Source organism: Indicator indicator, chromosome 4 (assembly GCF_027791375.1).
Source record: "Indicator indicator isolate 239-I01 chromosome 4, UM_Iind_1.1, whole genome shotgun sequence".
Lineage (NCBI taxonomy): Eukaryota > Metazoa > Chordata > Aves > Piciformes > Indicatoridae > Indicator > Indicator indicator.
The window spans coordinates 42,611,467-42,632,652 of NC_072013.1; the positions used below are offsets into that span (position 1 = coordinate 42,611,467).

At 40.6% G+C, this 21,186-nt stretch overlaps 2 protein-coding genes across 3 annotated transcripts in view; one reads left to right on the forward strand and one right to left on the reverse strand.

Annotated features, from left to right (window-relative positions):
* Positions 1-727: 727 nt before the first annotated feature.
* AP4S1 (adaptor related protein complex 4 subunit sigma 1) lies at positions 728-16,015 on the forward strand. Its single transcript, XM_054400333.1, has 5 exons — positions 728-880; positions 2,147-2,233; positions 3,311-3,379; positions 6,364-6,375; positions 15,332-16,015. The coding sequence occupies exons 1-5, from the start codon at positions 743-745 to the stop codon at positions 15,458-15,460; spliced, it is 435 nt and encodes a 144-aa protein (XP_054256308.1). The 5' UTR covers positions 728-742; the 3' UTR covers positions 15,461-16,015.
* Positions 16,016-18,298: 2,283 nt separating this feature from the next.
* The window catches only part of HECTD1 (HECT domain E3 ubiquitin protein ligase 1), a 64,244-nt gene continuing 61,356 nt past the window's right edge, over positions 18,299-21,186 (reverse strand). For both annotated transcript variants that reach the window (XM_054400787.1, XM_054400786.1), the window contains exons 40-41: positions 20,278-20,422; positions 18,299-19,303 (exon numbers count right to left, since the gene is read on the reverse strand). In XM_054400787.1, coding sequence (XP_054256762.1) covers positions 19,166-19,303; positions 20,278-20,422 — 283 coding nt within the window. In that variant the 3' untranslated portion in view covers positions 18,299-19,165. The remainder of the gene's footprint in view (positions 19,304-20,277; positions 20,423-21,186) is intronic.

Here is a 21,186-nt window from a genome sequence, read left to right on the forward strand (position 1 = left end):
TGTGTGGGTTAATATTTACTTAGATTGGGATTAAGCTGTTTTGCATATTTAAGATGAAGAGGCTTCTCCTTAGCTATTAAAGACTTAGTTTTCATTAAGTGCAGAATTTACCTTTCGCATCAATGTGGGAAATTAGATGGGAAAGACAAATTTCAGCAGCTCCTGGTCCAGCTCAAAACGTGTTCTGATACCCATCTATTTCAGAGGCTGTCATTCTGTATTAAAGAAATGGTCATGTGTTGTAGCCCATGTGCTTCCCTCTGCCTTCTCTCCCTTCAATCTGTTGTCAGGATGGTATGAATTAAATAGTCAAATATGAGTCAGAAAAATAAAAGCAGAAAAACAAGCAAATGTTGCTCTTGTGAGCTGTGTTTATCTTATGTTTTGGTATTAGGCACGTTTCTGATAATGTTTTCAAATCAATTAGCATGTAGGAAGAAAATGGCCTGATAATGTGAAAGCCATTACTGAGTAGATAGTTTTATGATTATCTGGGGTGTTGGTGGTGAAAATGAAGCTTTCCTCATGGGATGTATGCAGAAGTTTTCAGAGCTTTTTTACCTCTATTCTGTGTTTTAGCAATAAAATTAGTCTTAAATATATGGGGATCTGGGCCTGCTGGCTTTTAGAAAGTCTTTTTTAACTCCTCCTTTTTTTTCTCCCTCACAGAAATACTCTTCTTGATTTGTGCACTCCATAAGCAAATCTCCCACTGATATCAACCAAAAAAAAAAAAAAAGAAATGATAAAATTTTTTCTTATGGTAAACAAACAAGGTCAAACAAGGCTCTCTAGGTATTATGAGCATGTAGAAATTAATAAAAGGACAATACTGGAAGCTGAAGTAATCAAAAACTGTCTCTCCCGTTCAAAGGATCAGGTAGGTTTTGTAGATTTTTTTAGTTTAAATAAAAGACTTGTGAAAAGTTTATAAGTAAAGATACTCTCTAAAACACAGGAGTTCTTAGAAACACACATTTTTAGGCCTCTGCATTAGGTTTTTTTTTCCCCAAAAGAAGTCTTCACAAGTTGGAGAATGTCTTACATGAAAATTGAGATTTTCATGGCTTGTTTAACTGGTTCTATAAGAAAAGTACCAAACTTGGCAAAACATTTTTTGAACACATCGACTTGCATTAGAGGAGAAATTTGTGATGTGGACTGTGAGCAGCGTTTTCTGGTTTGTGTTCTGAAGTCAGCTTCTTTATTTTTCACTAATGATGTGTCCTTGAACAGTAGTTTCCTCACATGCTTCATTCTAGAAAACCTCTGAAAAAATCAGTAGTTCCTATAAAGTGCCTTAGTTCACAGACTTGACAGTGGCTAAAGAAATTAACCTTCTCTGTGCTGCTCTTGCAAGAGCATGCCCAAATAGAAATTGCACCAGAAGTACCAATGGTATCCTCCCGTTTCAAGGACTGAGCAAAATGCTTTTAAAAAAAGAAGGAGGCATCTCAGTATCTTGTAAAGCAGTATATAACAGCACCATCTGCTGGCTCCTTATTATGAAAGGTGGATTTCCCCCCTGGGTCTGGAAGTCTTAATACTCTTGATTTTTATAGAAAAATACAGATAACTTTTTAAATATGAAGGAGAACTTCAGGTTGTCTCTTTGGGAAGTGCTTCTAAAAGAAAATTATGGGGAGGTATTGATTGCCATTTAAAAGTGTTAATGTGTTTTCTGCCAGTAGATGAAATGCTGTGTGCAACAGTTAGAGAATCACACAATCACAGAATGTATCTGGTTGGAAGAGACCTCCAAGATCACCCAGTCCAACCCTCATCCCAGCTCGGAAGGGTCAACACTAAACCATGTGCCTAAGTGCCAGGTCCACATGCCAATTAAATGCTTACGGGGATGGTGACTCCACCACTGTCCCAGGCAGACCATTCCAATATTTGAGAACCCTTTCAGTGAAGAAGTATTTCCAAATATCCTTCTTAAACTTCCCCTGGCACAGCTTGAAACCAAGCAGAAGAGGCTGAGCCCTCCTCACTCCAACCTCCTCTACTAAATTTCTTTCAAGTCAAAATTATTTGGTGGATTTTGGCAAATCCATTGTTCTTTGTGGGCCTTATGCTCTTTGAGCACTCTTTACATTTGACATTGACAAAGTTACATTTGACTTGTTTTGCTTCTGCCTAGTGCTCTTTCATTGAGTACAAGGACTTCAGGCTGGTGTACCGACAGTATGCAGCCCTTTTTGTAGTTGTTGGAATCAATGAGACAGAGGTAAGAAATTGTATTGCCTCTTGAAATGAAGGCTTGTAGTGACTGTCATGGGCAAGAGCTCTAGTCTTCTTCCAGTATGGAATCTTGCAATAGCAATTAAAGACTTTCTAGGAGTCATTGCAATAAAGCCCCATTTTTATTTCAGTGAAACAAAAAGATACAAAAGAAAATGTGGTATGTTTGACTTCAGACTATAGCAGTAGATTGAACTGTTGTCATGAGGCATTCAGCCTTAGCCTTGAAATGATGCTGCTTTTGAAACTGGAGCTTGATTAAACATAAATTTATGTGGATGAGGTTTCCTCAACTGAAGTAGCATTACAGCCAGATCATCTCTCTCATCAGTGGGGACTTCCCAACTGCTTTTACTGTTTTTAACCTCCTTGGACAAATTTAAAAAATCCCATACTGTCAGCTAGAAATATGCCACTACATTCTACTTTTTTAATAAAAAAGGGTATCTGAAAATTGCTAAGTACTGCTTTTACATGCATTCAGGGTGAGCCTGCATGGCTTCAGCATTTACATTGATTCCCACTTCTCAGAAAATAATTAAAAGCTTGCTACTAGGGACTTTGGCATGTGGTGTGGAATAGCTGCTGACCACCAGAGTGTCTTCAAGATAGGGTTATAATGGTATGCAATTTGGGGCAAATGCTTCTGGCTATGTTACAAAAATCACCAATCTATACTGCTGCAGCATAGCCTGGCTCTGTGCTGCAGCTGGACTGTGTGACTGCAGCATGGGTAGGCATAGCCTTGTTAGCTCTATCTATCTGTATGTGCCTAACCTGAGTGGTGGTGGAACAAAGGATGTGATGGGATGGGAGCAGCCCAGACGAGACAAACCCACTGGGTACAGCAGTGCTTACTTGCATGGTGGCCTGAAGCTTCTGCTGCTGAACACTCTTGGTACCTCTGCTGGGTAACTGCACCTCCTCTTGTTGTGGTGGTCAGAGCTTGTGCACTTTAGGTCTTATTGTATTTTCTGCTTGCTTTTCATGCACCACAAACTGAAATAAAGAACAGTTACATTTTTTAGCTATTAATTTCATATTCACTTGGTTTTAATTTCAGAATGAGATGGCAGTATATGAACTAATACATAATTTTGTGGAAGTTTTGGACAAATACTTCAGCAGAGTGGTGAGTCAGACATTGAATCTATTATATTTCTTTCAAGGCTTTAGTGAATATGTCATTTCAGGGAATATTTTTTTTTTCATATTGATTTAAAACTTTGAATACTTCAACAGCAGTATTAGTTGATTTTGTAGAAAAGTAAGGGTATACATGGGGTCTAAATCATCAAACAAAACACCAGAAATACTTCTGTTAGAAAAGTGTGGCTTTATATGCTTGTACTCGGAGGTTTCTTTGGGTCATTTACTCTTAAATTAGCCATTGGCATTTTATACGTTTTAAAGAAATAAAGAGGATTTTCTTTACAGATTTGTTGGGGTTTTTTTGCAGTTCTTAGCATTACATTCTTCAAATGAATTTCATTCATGATAAAGATGGTGTAAGCATTAAGCAGGGAGCTGACATCACTCTTACTAAACAAGATCAGAGGGATGGAACAAATGAAACCTCAAAAACCAGTCTGTACTTGTGTGCCTTGTAGTGTTGTCATGCAGCAGTGGCTATCTGATATAGGTAGCCAACATCAGACATGGCTCCAGTTAAAATGACACTGCTGCTTTTTGTGAGAGATTTTTTTTTTATTTGCTTATTTTTACAAAGTTTGAAAATGCAGCATTATAATCCTGCTTAGAATATGTGCCATTTAATACAGGGTTTGTAACCATCTTGTTAAAAAACAATTTGCCTGAAATCATACTTTGGCATAATTTCAGTTTATCTGTGCTGATACGTTTGATATCCCTCTCAGAAAAAAAAAAAAAAAGGACTGGGTAGGGTTTCCTCTGTAGTCCATGTGCTTGAGGGTATAACCTTGGTAATTATACATGCAAGAGATTATTATGCAGGGCCTGTAACTAGTTTCACAGTCCTAGTACCATAGTAGAGCTCCCTCTGTGAATTCAAGGACATGCCTGAAAAAGTCATCAGCACCTTTCACTGCTTAGATAACTGGCAAATGTTTTAGGCTATTATCTCAACTAGCATAGCACCAGCCTGTTGACACTGCTGGTACTAAGTATATCACTTTCTGACTGTACTAAGCTCAGAATTTGTCTCTTAAAATTGTTATGATTGCTTTCCCAGCCTAAGCAGTGATAACTAGGAATGGCATTTGATCCTGGCAGCACAGGAATGCATAATCAAATTTAGTCACATCTTATCTAATTGAGCTAATAGTTGCCAATCACTTCTCTATTTTATTTCCTTCACTTGAGGCAGAGCAAAAATAGATGCAGTTCTCATACATATAAATGTAGTCTATCTTAATTCCTTGCCCATGTATATAATTGTTAGAAATTCGCTGAATTCATCCTACCAAAGATGTTTGTACTTTCCATAGCATTTCAAGCTTGAAATTAGGGGAACCAAAAGGGGAGCCGGTGGGGTGTGTTAGAGAAATCTCATGCCATTCCATGGCTTTATTTTTAATAGCATATAACATGATAAATAGCTGAGCACTGAAGAAGAAGGCTATAATTCTAGCTGGGGTTTCTGGCTGAAACCACAGAACAAGAAAGTCTTAAGTCTGTGCTATCATGGATTAATGTTTAGGATTTGCAGAATTTTAGCAGAATCCGTTATTACAATGATAACACAGGCAGAGCTCTGGGAAATGAAAGAACATCTGTTCTGCTCCAGTAGGACATTTTATCATCTATTATTATTTTTAGGCTTGTGAGCTTTAAACATTCTCCCATACTCTATTTTTATCTAATGGAGTTTACAGAACTTGAATTTAGATATCAGAAAAAAATATTAATAGAATTAGGGGGTAAGTTTTCAAAGCTGCTTGTGAGATGCAATTCTGAGTCCTCTTCACTTTTATGTGGCTACCCAGGGAAAATTCTGCATACTGTTCAGAATACACATTCCAACCTTTTCAACTACTTTTTAATGCTGAGGAAACTTGAACAGAGCAGGCTTTTAAAATACAAATTTTGTGATGGATAAAAGATTTCTAATTGAAGAATGACAGTAACTCAACAGAGCCTATGGACTGGAGCTACTCCAGTTTAGAACATCTTTAGAGACCACAGAAGTAGCAGTGGTACTTACCAGTGGGAACTCTACCTAAGCCCAGAGCTACACTGTGAATGGAAACCGTGTTAGGAAACTAAATTCCCTTGCTAGCTGATAAAGATTCCCTCTTTGAGCAGAGATTGGGAAAGCTCCACCCCAACCGTGCAAGATCTTAACTGCTGAGGCTGTGATTAATTGTTTCTAAATTTAGACTTTAAGCTGAGGCACCCAAGTTAGAAGTTTGATCATCCTAAGCTCCCATTACTGGCAGAGACAGATGAGTATCTGGAGAAAGTGAGTCATGCCTCAAGTGTGCTGAGTCAGCTGTTGAAGATACCCCTCTCTTCTGTTGACTGTCAAAAGACCACAAGGACTTCTAACTCAGACATTTTGGTTAAATTAATGAAAATATTTGGGGTAAATCCAGGGCAAGACTACAAGGGAAATGATAACTGCATGAAGAATTGTGTTGCTGGGGCTGGAGAACAGTTAGAAGTGCTAAGGGTCAAAAGGTTGGAGTAGCCTTGCTCCTCCTAATATATTCAGCCATGGCTACCACAGCCATAGGTATATTGATGTCTAGGTTTTTCTGTTGAAATGATCTGCAGCAACATTTTAAACAGTGTTTTTATAAAAATGTAACCTTGTCATTGCCATCTTGTTTTTGCAGGAGGAGGAAGGGAGAATACAGGGCTAGGGTTGCCATGATCAGTGATGCTGCTTTTCAAACTGTTACAGTGGGGTTTTCTAAGTAAAAAATTCAGAGGCAGGAAACACATCAAAGGCAAAGGAGTGTTGCAGGAAAGAGCATGTAATTGCACAGCCCACAGCAGAAATCTGAATTGCCTTATAATTTTGTATCATTATTTCTATCATTATTTTCTTTCTAAGGAGATGTGTAATGTTTAATGACTATGAGATGAGAAGTCAGACTCTAACTAATGGTTGTCTGTCTCCTTTTCTTGCAGAGTGAATTGGATGTATCCTTTTCAGTATCAGAAATGCACTCGTCTGTCTCTTTTTGGTGCATGTACCAGTTCATATTATGTAGATAGCACTGTCAAACAGTCAAGGCAATGCAGAGGTGTCACAAATTTCATACCTACAGTAAGTAGCACCACTCTGTCACCTTTCTAAAAGGTGATATTCGTGAGCGTCACCTATTTAAATCCTTAGTGATTAAGATAAGCCTGGTATCGTTTCAAGACAGGGAGGGCATTAACACCTAAGCAAAGAAGCTGTATCCATGGGGGAACATTCAGGCTTAACAAATTATTACATCAGGGGTTTACTTTTTTACAATATGCAATAAAATAGATGTTTAATAGATGTTTGATCTTGTTGAACCTCATGAGGTTCACCTGCCTGCCTGCCCTTGCAGCTTGTCCAGGTCCTTCTGGATGACATCCCATCCCTCTGGCATATTGACAGCACCACTTATGCCTATGTCTGGTTTTGGTTAAATGCAGGTCTACTGGTACAGATAGTTTCAGTTATACACCTGAAATACAGCTGCAGTATTTGATTCCAGGGTGGCAAAGTAATTTAGTTTATTTACCTTAAGAATTAGTACATATGAACATTATAGAAAAAATTACAGAATTTTTCTTGTAACTTTTCTTATTTCTTTACTGAAAAAAAAAGCAGGAAGAAATAATTAATTTCACTTTTAATGCTTGCCACATGCTGGAGCTCTGTTTCATTTACTGAATTTATATATTTATGTAAGCATATATTTCTTTCCTGACATTCACAAAATTCTGTGGTATTAATATAAAACTCCAAAATTAAAGGAGCAATAATGAAATTTCAGCATGAAGGGATTCTTAATGTTTCTAAGCAAATGTGTAACTACATTTTTTGATTCAGTTACTATTGTTAAGGATTAGAAGTACACATACCTGCATGCAAACTTACCTGAGTTAGAGTCTAACCTGACCTATTCACTATTTATACTTAAAAATAGTTTCCCCCCAACTATCTTTCCCTATGGTGTACTTTGAGTCTGCAATTACTTGATTCTTTTTATCTTATTTGGATTACTCATGACTCTAAATTCTGCCTGCCTCTGGTCATCATTTTCATACTGAGAGGCATTTCCTGTAGCTGCACACACAGTTCCCACCAGTAGCCCATTTAACAGCTGAGAAAGGCTGCTGCCTATCCAGTAAGTTTCTGCATGCAGTGCTAAGTTGTTGCATTATCTGCCAGCAGCAATGTTTGCAGCTGCTGCAATATGGTGCCTGAATGAGTCCTGTAGGAATGGATCTCATGTAGAATATAAATACTTGGGACACGAGTGTGCATTGCTCTTAGTTGCTAATACTGGAAAAGCTCATGTCTCACATGTTCCTCCTCGACATGTATGGCAGATGAATGATGTATAGAAGTTTTTCATTCAGAAATGCACCTTTTCTACATGATAAATTTCAGGAAGGATTTTACAATATAACATTTTACTCCTATATATGCACAAGGACAATTCTCCCATTTAGGAAGAAGAGCTTTTCATAAATTGAGAGGATGCCTAAAAGAGTTGAAATGCAGTGAGATGCCCTCCACAATAAATGCAAAGCAGAGGCGTAACAATGAAGAAGTGAGTTGTTCAGGACTGTGTTTATTTTTGACAAGAGCTTTAGTAGCAGGCCAGGAAAAACAATCTAAGATCTGGACTACAAGTGTCTTAGATGTTAGCCCAATGCAAGCAATAACCCATCAATATGCCTTTCATAGTACAAGATAATATCCTTGCTTGGGATTAAACCATTTCTTTTGCCAAATACTCTTCTGCCAACACTGTATTCAGTACAGTTAGCTTGGATGCAAAATATCTGATGGAGGAAGTACTATCTGAAGGTTTGTAACAGCAAACACCAAATAGTATTTACAGAATCTTTGTATATAGAGTACCTGGCAAGAGGCTGTCACAATTTCCTGTCTCTGCACTCTTATTTTTGTGTACAGATCCATAGGAAGTTTATTTCAGAAGTGCTAGTGGCTATTCTGTATAGAAAGTAGTGTTTACTAACATGAAGAAAATAGTAGGAAATTACATGAAATTAAACCCCATGAAAAACAGATAATTATCATTAAAGGCTATTCACCCCAGCTAAATCTAAAGGCTGAGGCCATCAGGCATTTGGAAGGTTCCTGGAGCCCATGCTAAGCCTGCAGCACGTGCACCGATGCTCAGAGCTTCCCCAGCCACACCTCATGTCCTGCTCCTGCCAGTCATAGAGTAGCTTAGGTTGGAAGAGACCTTAGAGATCATCTACTCCAACCTTCCTGCTGTGGTCATGGATGCCTCTGAACTAGACTTGGCTGCTCAAGGCTTCATCCAACCTGGCCTTGAACACCCCCAGGAGGCATTCATGCGACTCTGGCTTTCCTTTGTGTCCAGAGACCCAAATTCATCCCAGGGCACCTGCATTGTAGTTTGCATCATGGCCTGAGTCTGGAGTCAGCTGTCAGGAAGGGCACCTTGGGCAACAGGCAGACACAGGGTCCATTCTGAATCCTGCCCAACAGGATTTGTATATAACATTTATATGTGTGACACAGGTGTGCCTGTGTGATGCTAAGCAATTGCAAAGTTATCTCATGCATATTACACTGATTAGCTACTAGCCAATGAAGTAACTACTTCAGAGGAGCCATAGCTTTTATAGAAGCTTTTATGTGTGTATTGTAAAGCATGTAGCCATTATGTGATGTCCACTTTGAGAGTCAGTCACATACTTCAGGATACCTATGATAGGATGACATTTCTAAAGGTTTTGAAATATTTGTGAGAGCTGGTGTTTGGCCACTCCAGTGAGCAAGTACTGAAACTGTCCTAGTGGTGTTGCTTCCTAATGTGTTAGTAGCACTAAATGAGCTTCATTTCTATGTACCAAGTGAGTAGGATTCTGTACAGCTCTAAAAGCCCAGCTTGGATGGTGGAGGAGCTACCTTCTTGGTATGATGATAACAAAGATACTATCAAAATGCAAATGTTACCCACAGCAGCTTGGTGGGGAATGATATGCTGTTGAGCATGAGAATTTCTAAAAATAGGAAAAGTTGAGTTTTGTATTGCTTGAACAGGTGAGGCAAAGCTTAATTGAAAAGACATGATTAATTTACAGAAGAAACAAATACTTTCCCTTTGTGGGAGGGAAGGGAGAAGACAGAGTGCTCTAGGACCAAGCATTTGAAGAATGTTGTTTTGATCCAAAACCAACATGGCATTCCATTGCAGCTAGCTGCTGCTACTCCTAGGACAGATTAAAAAGCTTTGATACAGGGAATGTTTCACATGAATCAACTCTATTCTTCAGTTCCCCTGTGGAATAACACTTCCAGAATGTGTGCTTAAGTAGTAAGGAAATGGAATGATGAATTTATTCAGTGAATTTATAAGGGTACACTTCAGTTTGTGCTGCAAAGTAAGTGTCTGAAATGGAAACCTATAATGATTAGCTTAAAACTGTTGTTCTAGAATAATCACAGGACTTGAAGGTACCATTTCTCTCCTAGTTAATGTCAGCATAGTCATTTGAGGAAGAAAGCATCAAATGGATTTCAGTGCCTAAAACTTGCTTGCCATTAGATTGACTAAAAGCTACTTATGGCTAATGTTAGCAAAGACGAAGCTGGAATGTGTGACTCTAGATTACAAAAAGAAGCAATCTGAACAAATCTTCAGTTAAAGATGAACGTCCAGGATGGAAATCAAAGTTTTGCAATGCTGCGTATTCAGTAGGAAACCATCTACCCCAGAAGTACCACAGGAGCTTTTGTTAGTGCTCCTGTGTGTGTTACCTGATCACAAGGTGTTGGCTGCACTCTTAAGACACACCCTTAATTACTTGCCTGGAAAATCCTGAGGTATCTTAGAAAGTCTCTATATGAAGAAAATTATTTGTCACATGCAATGTATAAATGTGCCTTTTCCTCTTTGTCCCTCTCCTCCACTTCAGTATCTGCCTATATAATGTTTTGGGGATGGAGACAAAAAACTATGTTGCAATTTTTCTCCTCTTAGTGTGTGTGCCATAAAAACTCCTCGTGGTAGCAGAAAGTACTATTAATGCCTTTAATAAAAGGGCAGCTCTTGAAGTTACCAAAAGCCAGGGTGCCATTTAAATACCAGCTGCAGTAGCTGCCATAAAAACTCCTTGTGATAGTAGAAAGTAACATTAATGCCTTTAATAAAAGGGCAGCTCTTGAAGTTACCAAAAGCCAGTGTGCCATTTAAATACCAGTTGCAGTAGCTGCCATTTATGTCTACTGCTGAGTACGCACCCGCAGCAGTACTGACTAAAATCTGTAAACCAAAGACAGCAAGGGCTCACTCTGCCCTCACCTGACAAGAGTGCTTCCTGTCTGGGTGCTCTGAAAACTTCTGTTACAGACTTTTATCTACAGATGTAGAGATTTAGACATCTTTTCTTCTGTGTACTTACAATCGTAGAATGGTTTGGGTTGGAAGGGACCTCCAAAGGTCATCTAGTCCAACCCCCCTGCAGTAAGCAGGGACATCCTCAACTAGATCAGGTTGCCCAGAGCCCTGTTGAGCCTTGCTTTCAATACCTCCAAGGATGGGGCCTCAGCTACATCCTTGGGCAACCTGTTCCAGTGCTCCACTACCTTCATGGCAAAGAACTTGTTTCTAACATCCAATCTAAATCTACTCTTCCTTAATTCCAAGCTATTGCCCCTTGTCCAATCTCTACAGGCCTTTGGGAACAGTCCCTCTCCAGCCTTCTTGTAGGGATCTTCACGTACTGGAAGGCCACTATTAGGTCTCCCCAGAGTCTTCTCCAGGCTGAACACCCCCAGCTCTCTCAGCCCATCCACGTAGGAGAGGTGTTCCCTTGCACAGATCTAGTTAAAGTCCCTTAGTCCTCTTCTGTGGGTAGCCAGTATTCTTCCTGGAAACAGGACCTTAAACGACAGTTGTGGGTGGAGCACATGGCAGTGCACACATTGCATATAGCTTCTTCGTGTTGCCAGTTGTTGAGACTGGTTTGCTTTGCTGTTTTTCAACTGAGTGTGGATCTATGACTTCAGGGCATTAAGCCCTGAAATTTGGGGTCAGTTGCCAAACAAGTGACAGGTGGGGAGGATGAGCCTTGCTGAGAACCAGAGATACATATCTTTGACTGGGCAGGGCATTGAGATGTGAATGACTACTCAATGTGTGCATGATGAGATGTAACCATATAGTCATGAGACTTACAGGAAAGGGAAAGAAGCCAAAGTTGCTCCCTGTGCAATCTGACTGTGTGCCAAGAACAGCACTGTAAAAGGAGGTGGGAAGGGAACTGAAGAAGGAAGACAAGTTGTTAGGGTGATGAGGGTAAAGGACACTTTGGGACCTTACAAATTCAAGATAGATGTTTCAAGAAGGCTATTAGTGTCCCCATTCAAACTGCAGGTGAAGTTCCCTGGTTCTGGAATGATGCCTGTGAGATCAACAGAAATCCTACACTGTTCTCTGCAATGGAGAAATAACCTGGAATGGCCCTGCAGGGGAACTGCTGCCTCATCTACCCATACTGGGTTTGAGCGAAACAGTGACGTGTTTTAAATGTTTTCATAAACATGGTGACGCAGAAAAGTAAGGTGGGAACAGCAAGTTGCTGCATCATCACTGAACCTAGCTGATTCAGCCTTGTGGGTTTCATATCCTTGGGACTCTCAAAAGGAAAGGAGGGCCTGGAGAGACTGTGCTCTTGCTCCGCTGTGGGAACTGGAGCATTGTGAATCAATGGTAGAATGTAAATATTAAAAAGCCATGAGGATTCGGCTTTAGCACTTGTTGAAACCTGAATGGAATGTTATCTGCCTTTGTTAACAAGTCCTCTTGGCCTGGGTAGAAGAGTGCTAGAGGTGAAGTAACAGCAATAGAAAATCTGTCTTCTTAAAAGTTCTCACATTACTGGAATAAAAAAATGCTAACTTCTCAGATTAAAATGTTTGTGTAAATCTGATTTACTTGAGAAGTGTACCATAAGAAGAAGTTTGTCTCAAGTCTTTAACCAGTCAGGCAAAGTAAAAAACTGCTTTTGTCTCTGGAACCACAGAAACAGACTGTTGAGGTTTTAAGAGTAGCCCTGCTCCTCACAAGTCTTGTTTTTAGGAGCAATTTATGCCTTCAGGCAGACTTAAGAAGAAATCTGGTATTTAAAATAAAACTTGGAGTTAAATTAGGTGGTTAAATTTCGGCCAGCAAATTAGAAACTCTCTGATGAACCATGGATATATCCAAGAGCCTGTTCATGGTTTTTCTTCCTCTCCTAACAGTAACTAGTAGTAAAGTTGTCTGGAGGCCTGAATTCTGCTACTGCATGTACACTTACACTTTGTTCAGCCTGGAACTGAGAAGGCTTCACAGAGACCTTATTGTGACTTTTCATTACTTAAAAGGGACCTATAAGAAAGATGGGGACAACGTTTTTAGCAGGGCCTGTTACAATAGGTCGAGGGTTTACAGTTTTAAACTAAAAGCAGACAGATTTAGACTAGATGTAAGGAAGAAATTTTTTACAGTGAGGGTGGTGGAACACTGGAATAGCTTTGCCCAGAGAGAGGGTAGATGCCCCATCTGTGGAAATATTCATCGTCAGGTTGAATGGAACTCAGAGCAACCTGATCTAGTAGAAGATGTCCCTTGTCACTGCAGGGGGTTAGACTAGATAACCTTGAAAAGTCTTTCCCAAGCCAAAACATTGTATGATTCTAGACCTGGACAATGCTGTGCTCTTGGTGCAGCAGAATGCATTTGTTGGAGCAGTACAATTGCTTACCCTTCTGCAGAAATGGCACCAAATTCAGCCCAGAGCACAGCAATTTGAAACTGCAGAGGAAGGTGACAGCCTGCTAGCTGTATTCTCATCAACTTGATCATACAGGTTCATCCTGCAGGTCGTTCTGAACAAGTTCAGGCTTCTACTTTTCACCTCATAGAAGGGTGGTCACACACGAAGCTAATTCAAGATACTCTGGGCCCCTCTTCTTGCTTTAATGTATGCAGCAGAAGCAATCACTAAACCAGGGACAAAAACTTCAGCTGCTCTCATTGCTGGGCCAGACCATCATGCTCAAGAATTTTTGTGGACAGCAGGAGAACCTTAAGTAGAAGGCAGCAGGTGCAGCTGCTACCATCTGAGCTAAGCTTGTCCACTGAGAAAGGTGAGTTTGGAATTCCCTAGGCTGAGGACAGTCTCAGCATCCCTCCTCTGCAGGTTTCAGGCAGGCAGCATCTCTTATGATGTTTTAAAAGAGACTGAGCCAGTTGTCATTACATGAAGTAATCACTTGGGCTTCTGAATCAGAAGGGATCACAGAAAAATCCCTCTGTACAGTCCCAAGTATTCCTTCAGCCCTGGTTCTCTAGAACCTCAGGCTCATTTGATGCGTCTGGCTTTCACCACTCCTTTCACCACCCTAAGGTACCAAACTCAGATTGAGGAACTCCCTTCTCAAAATCAGGTGCTAAAAACCTAGGCATGGGGATGTTCAGTGTTAGTTAACTGAAGTCCAGTTCCTGACAGAAGACCTTTCACATTCATGAGCTCAGGAGGTTGCACCACTGGTGGCTTAAGGTTTTGTCTCCCCACCAACTTCATTGTGCTGAAGACAAGAAAACATTGATGACCTAAAAACAGGCTCTTGCAACTCCACTGCTTAGAATGGAAGTCCTCTAACATCAATATAAGGACTAGAGTAAAACCAGGTTGGCTTCCTGAGCTCCAGCCATGGCATCGATATCCTAACAGACAGAGAAAGCACTTAAGAGACTCGTATCCAAGTTGGAAAAAAGCTTTGAAAGATTTATTTAGAAGTTACTCTAAAGTATCTTGCTAGTTCCACTGCAGTGGTCCTGAATACCCAGCCGAGAACTAGAGGCAGAGTTGAGCAGAGTTGAGAACACTTGTGAAGAGCAGCAACAGGTGGAGAGCAAGGCAGAAGAAGGGTTATTCACATCTCTCTGTATATGCACGTCAGCTAGGCCTAACAGATGGACCCAGCAGGCTCTTTTGCTATGCCTGTTTTCATTTCAGATTCTGGGGATAGATGGCAACAGAAAGAGGCTTTCTTCATGAAGTAACTCTTTGCAGTTGTTCGGTGGATGCACAGAACATGAATATGTGTATAAGATTGCCTGTCCCTTCATGCCAGAGTAAGGCCTGGGTTGGGGTTTTTCTGTTGTTTTTTTTTTTTTTTTTTTGAGACAGATGGTATTGGAAAATGTTAAGGAAATAAAGACATGGTTATGGATACATTTCCTACAAATACTGCTTTACATTTCCTATATCACAATAGTACAAATACTGCTTCAGATTATTTTCAGATTAGAAGTAGCTTTTAGAAAGTACTTAGAATAGGAACCCATTTTCCTTTTGCTCTTCTTTATGAGGTTTATTACTAGAGCAATGACTCAACTTTACATATCAGCATATTACTGCTGTTTTCAAGCAGTTTATTTTCAGATAGTTTAAGGAAAAGTTGAGAGTTGGATTCTAAGAATTTGACTGACAATTGCTTTTCTAAGAAGAAAAGTAGAGTATTTGCATCTTCACATTCAAGGCTGTTATCTCTTGATAACATTTTATATTCCACTTTTATTTCAATATATCAATTATATTATAATTAACCACCTACATCCAAGTTGAAGTTTACCTTGCTTTTACTACTATGTGGCAATCTTCCAGGATAGGACACTGCTGGGGGCTTCAACTTCTCTGCTACAATCTTCTGACATCTCTATGGTCAGGAAAAAAGGTGTCAGTTGAACGTTTTTCCTACATCTATTAAAATAAACAGCAAAGAAATTAGAATAAATAAAGAGCCATTTTTGTAAACTGTGATTAAAGACTAAGGTGCCTAAGGTTTTCTCTGAATTATCTTCATGTTGTTCAAAATATCCTTAACTCAGAGTGTCCCCAGATCATGTTCAATTTGGACAGAGTGCACATCATTTTGGATGAAATGGTGCTAAATGGTTGTATCGTGGAAACAAACGTGAACAGAATTCTTGCCCCCCTGCTTGTGCTTGACAAAGTAGCAGAAAGCTAGGAAGGTGCAAGACTGACTAAAGCATTTTACGGAAGATGGTGAAACTATCAAAAGCGTTTTTCCTATGCCACAGGACTAACTCATCCAATACTCAAATTAGCTGGAAAACATTCCCTGTTTCTCCTGTACCCTTTGTACAGAAAGGTAACAGCTAAACATGAAGTGGAACCTTAAATTTCAGCTGCAGCTTTACTGACCCAGCAGAAATCTTTCTAAAACAGTCAACATGTAAAAAAACTGATTGAGGATAAAGTCATGGAAACCTACACATGACTGTCTAGGGATTACTCTGAATGATGTAGCATTCTGCCAGACCTATGAGAAGACAAAACATGGAAATACAAATTCAGTGCTTCCTTAAAGCACCAACTCAATTGTTTACTTTTCATACAAATGTAAATTGAAGTTCTGCAACTTTTATGGCCACTTCATCCTTCATCAAAACCCCACTTTCACTCCCTTTTCCATGGAAGTTATGGTGACAAAAGAAATGTAAATAACAGAAGTACAGATGTATTTAGTATTCCTGTATCCCATATAAGTTGTAACTACAAGTATTTGCCACTTAATACTATAACTGTAATAAAAAAATCATGAAAATAAAGCTTGATCATCTTTTATCGTGTTGGCTTCATAAACCACACAAAGACTTCCCTACTTTGGTGCAGCAGTGTATTTTTTTTCTCCTCCAGTGTATTTTATTCATGCATCATGATTTAAATGTTGACAGAAGATATGCAAGTTTCACAGTACCAGCTTAGGTACCAAATAAAAATCTGCCTTCTCAAGGGGGAGGAGGCGAAGGTATCAGATGGAGGTTTATAAAGAAGCTTGGACCCCCTCCCCTCCTGCCACCAGCCAATAGGAGGATACCTAAAAGACAGGGGAGAGGGGAAGCAGGTGCCCCCTCAGGGAGGCAGGCGAATGCCCTCCTGGCCATTACAGCTGTGATGGTAAGGTTGAGTGCCTATGCTAAGGATTAGGGGAAAGGCCAACCAGGTAGATAGCCTGTTGGGAATCTGCTACAGACCACCAAACCAGGCTGAGGAGGGATGCTACAGGAGATTGCAGAAGTGTCATGGGAGACTTTAATTTACCAGACGTCTGCTGGAAATACAACACAGCAGAGGAAAAAATACTCGAAGAAGTTCCTGAAGTGTGTGGAAGAGAACTTCCTGAGCCTAACAGGGAACTAACTGTTTACAAATGGGGATGGACTGGTGAGTGATGTAGTGGTCGGAGGCCACTTTGAGCTTAGTGATCATGAAATGACAGAATTCTCAATTCTTGGTGCAGTAAGGATGGGGGGATGTCAGTAAAACTGCTACCATGGACTTCTGGAGGGCAGATTTCGGACCGTTCAGGACACTGGTTAAAAGTGTCCCTTGGGAGACAGTCCTGAAGGGCAAGGCAAAGGCAGCCAGATGGGATTCACTCAAGATGCTGAGGGAGTTGGCAGACACGCTTGCCAAGCCACTCTCCATCATCTCTCAGCAGTCCCACTCAACAGGGCAGGTGCCAGATGATTGGAGGCTTGCCAGCATGACACCCATCTACAAAAAAGGCCAAAAGGAGGATCTGGGAAACTCCAGGCCCGTCAGCCTGACCTCAGTATCAGGGAAGACTATGGAATTGTTCATCTTGGGTGTGCTCGCACAGCAAGAGCAGGGTAATGGTGAGATCAGGCCCAGCCAGCATGGGTTCATGAAAGGGAGGTCCTGCTTGACCAGCCTCATCTCCTTCTGTGACCAGGCGACCCATCTAGAGGATGAGGGAAAGGCTACCTGAAGTTTAGTATAGCCTTTGACACCATCTCCCATAGCATTCTCCTCAAGAAACTTGCGGCTCACGGCATAGACAGGTGGACTCTTTGCTGGATCAAGGGCACCATCAGCAAGTTTGCAGATGACACTACACTGAGCAGGAGTGTTGATCTGCTAGAGGGTAGGAAGGCTCTGCAGAGAGATCTGGACAGGTTAAATCAATGGGCAAAGGTCAACAAAATGAGGTTTAACAAGACCAGGTTCCAGGTCCTGCACTTTGGTCACAACAACCCCAGGCAATGCTATGGGCTTGGGGAAGAGTGGCTAGAAAGCAGCCTGGTGAAGAAGGATCTGGGGGTACTGGTAGACTATGGCAGTTGAGTTACAGTTGGACTGGATACAACTGTTTGTTGAAGTACAGTAGACATGGGTGGGAGGTGGGTAGAGATTCCCCTTCAGTTTTGCATTGGGGAATGTTTCAAAGGCATGGCATTATTCACAGGGCTTTACAGGCAATGTAATCTGGCATCAGCCGGATTTGTGTGTGTGAGGCAGAATCTCTTGGCAAGCCATCCCTCAGCAACAGTCCAAGACAAGACTGTACCAAAGAACTGGCACAACAAAACTTACCACACAGAATCAACTAAACAGTAATTTTTCTGCTCTGGTATCACTGCAGCATCTCACTTTATCTTACTGCAAGCCACTCTTTACAAGTAAACACCTCACCAAATGCTGAAATCAAGGCAGGCACTCCATCCCAAGTAAAGCTGACTCAGCTCCATCATCTGACCTGGCTTTTATTCCAATGTAATGAAGAACCTCAAGTCACATTGGCCCACTGAAGAGCACCAAAAACTGCTACATGCAGCATTAGTGCTGCCAGACTGGTTCTTCAAAAGCTGCACTGTGTAATTTTGAAAGGATGTGAGCACAGAGATGTGTTTGTGAGCTGAATTATTGCCATGTGCTTCTTTTAAACCTTGAAAAATGGCTGGCATTGTCCAGAACCTGTACAGAGATTTAATAGCATTAATTAATTATTCAGAGGAGATAGTTTTATATGTTGCAAACATTTTAATGATTACTTTTGAGCTTATACATTGGGTGTTGTTTGTTTGTCTGTGTTTTAAACTTCAAACTGCAACAAGTTAAATAAATGTTTATAATATACAAAGAAAATACAACCAAAAGTAAAACTTGCTTTAAGTGTGCCTTGCACTAGGGACCAGTGTTTTTTAATAGCTTTATTGTTGAGCTGCACAAACACACTTAAGGATTTGATCTTTATAGCAAGGGCATTTAAGAAATCAAAATATATTCCCCACTTGGAAAAAGAAAAAAAAAAACAAAACCACAAAAACCAAACCAAACCAAAATAAAACCCCAAAAGGTTGTGCATGATTATATGCAAAAACCCACTAAAATACTCCAATAGTGCAGGCACCATTAAAAAAGAAAAAGCTGGAGATGCCCATTAACTCTAAGTTTTAAGGAAGCAAGTTTTTTTTTTTTTGACCAGTTAGCTTAAAGCCAGCAAAACAGGTATCAGTGATGGCAACTGTAGTGTACAAGGTATTAAATGACAAACTTTACACAAATACACTGTTAGAAATTTGTGTCAGTGAACACTGAAAATCTGATGATCTGTTCTTTGGAACAGTCAAACAGAACCACCTTAATTTCCAGTTGTGCAAGCCCTTGAAGCATCACACAGTGTTCTGTGCCAATTTCTTGCTGGCTGTGTAGGTACAAGGATTTATTTTGTCATTAGCAGCTAACAAACTTATTCCACATGTTCCTAAAGCCTCACAGGTGAAAAAAAAGGCAAGTCTCATCAGAGCACAGCGTGGAGATCTTTTTTTTTTTTTTGCACACAAACACAAGAGGCTTCGCTAGTATCAAAAAACACTTTCTCATGTCCCATACTGCAGTCAGCAGCTCAGTTGAGGTGGAAGCCTTTCTCCATTGTAGCAGCTAGCAGACGCTCTCTCATTATCTCCTCAGAAGAATACTCAGGCAACTTGAGGTAATGCACACATGTATTCACAGATGGGTAACTTGCATCTGTAGCATCAACCTGAGGGAAACAAAACTTTTTATTACTGTGGTTGTTTCACAGCACTCAATTTGGAAGCTAAATGTTGTGTAAGGGCCTCTCTAACTTGTGGCATTGACTGCAGAAATAACACCAGCTGCCATAGAAGCAGTAGCATCAGGAAAGCTACAGATCCACTTATATTTACTTCGTACATAAATTACGACCATGAGCCAGCAATGTGCCTTTGTGGCCAAGAAGGCCAATGGCAACCTGGGGCGTATTGGAAGGGGAGTGGTTAGTAGGTCGACAGAGGTTCTCCTCCCCCTCTACTCTGCTCTGGTGAGGCCACATCTGGAATACTGTGCCCAGTTCTGGGCTTCTCAGGTCAAGAAGGACCGCAGGGAACTGCTTCAAAGAGTCCATCGCAGAGTCACAAAGATGATGGAGTTAGAACATCTCCCTTCTGAAGAAAGGCTGAGGGAGCTGAGGCTCTTCAGCTTGGAGGAAAGGGAGGGGTGACCTCATTCATGTTTATAAACATGAAAGGTGAGTGCCAGGAGGACAGAACCAGGCTCTTCTCAGTGATGCCCAATGACAGAACAAGGGGCAGTGGGTGCAAGCTGGAGCATAGGAGGTTCCATGTGAACAGAAGGAAAAACCTTTTCCCTGTGAGGGTGAAAGAGCCCTGAAACAGGCTGCCCATAGAGGTTGTGGTCTCCTTCTCTGGAAACATTCAAAACCTGCCTGGACACATTCCTGTGTGACCTCCTCTAGGTGATCCTGCTCTGGCAGGGGGGGTCAGATTGGATGATCTTTCGAGGTACCTTCCAACCCCTAACGTTCTGTGATTAATTTTTCTCTATTAAAATATGAATTCAGAGAACAGACCTGAAACAGAGGTTGGTACTAGTTTAGCATAGTGTCATAGATCAAAACCAACCAACCAAACTTATCAGTGATTAGATTTAAAAGGCAAAAGAGGTGCTTTGAAAGGCAACCTGCAGAAGCCGTACCTTGCGTACAACAGTGAGCCGGGGATGTAGATTTGCCAGTCCTCCTGGGGGAAGTGTTGAACAACCAGTGGTGAACTGGAGAAAAGCCTTCCTTTCATCTGAAGACATACCACACAACACTCTCACGAATCGAAGGAATCCAGGGCTGAAAATACATTAAAATAATCAGTTATGGTAACAACACCAAAGTGAATTTTTGATTTCCCGATTTCCCAGTACAATTATCATCTTTAGCCATGTCTAAGCAGCAAAGGTAAGAATCTAGTACCTGTCTAAGAGTAAAATATCATACCTCTCATAAAAATATTTCTTTTATGTCCTTTCTGAGTTTTACACAGAAAAACATAGGTAAGAAACAACTTTTCTCCATACTTGGAGGGTTATTTGCCTATTTTGCATGTGAATGGGTAGAGAAGGAAACAGATCTCAAACCTATTCTATAAGAAGAATCCAACTGACTATAATCTTAAGATCTTTTCTGTACCACTTCTGCACTACAAAGCCACTTCAATTTAATTTAGAAGTGAAATTTGTATCTCATTAAAGATCTTCATGTGAAGAAAAAAAAAAAAAAAAAAAAAAAAGAAAAGGATAAAAAAAGGTAACAGACTACTCAGATCTTCAACGAATCCTGCAGGTGCCACCATCCATACCAGCCCAGAGAATGAGGGGGAGTAAAAAGCATGAGGAAAGCACAGCCTGCTGAAGCACACTCTGATTATCAGGTGCTGTAATCTCAGCTGCACATTCACATGCAGGGTAGGGTCAACAGAAGAACCACTCCACACAGTAGACTAGACTGATGAAGATCCTTCAGCAGGCCTTATGCTAACACAGTTCCAGAAGTCATTTGTACAGTTGTGCTACCAAACAAGACATGCAGCAAGAAAATCCAAACCCAACAAACCC

Excerpts from the sequence above, each read along its gene's own strand:
- AP4S1 (XM_054400333.1), top strand. The coding sequence starts at position 743 with ATGATAAAATTTTTTCTTATGGTAAACAAACAAGGTCAAACAAGGCTC. Across the intron at positions 881-2,146 it reads TCTCCCGTTCAAAGGATCAG|TGCTCTTTCATTGAGTACAA; the intron begins GTAGGTTTTGTA and ends GCTTCTGCCTAG. Across the intron at positions 2,234-3,310 it reads TTGGAATCAATGAGACAGAG|AATGAGATGGCAGTATATGA; the intron begins GTAAGAAATTGT and ends TTTTAATTTCAG.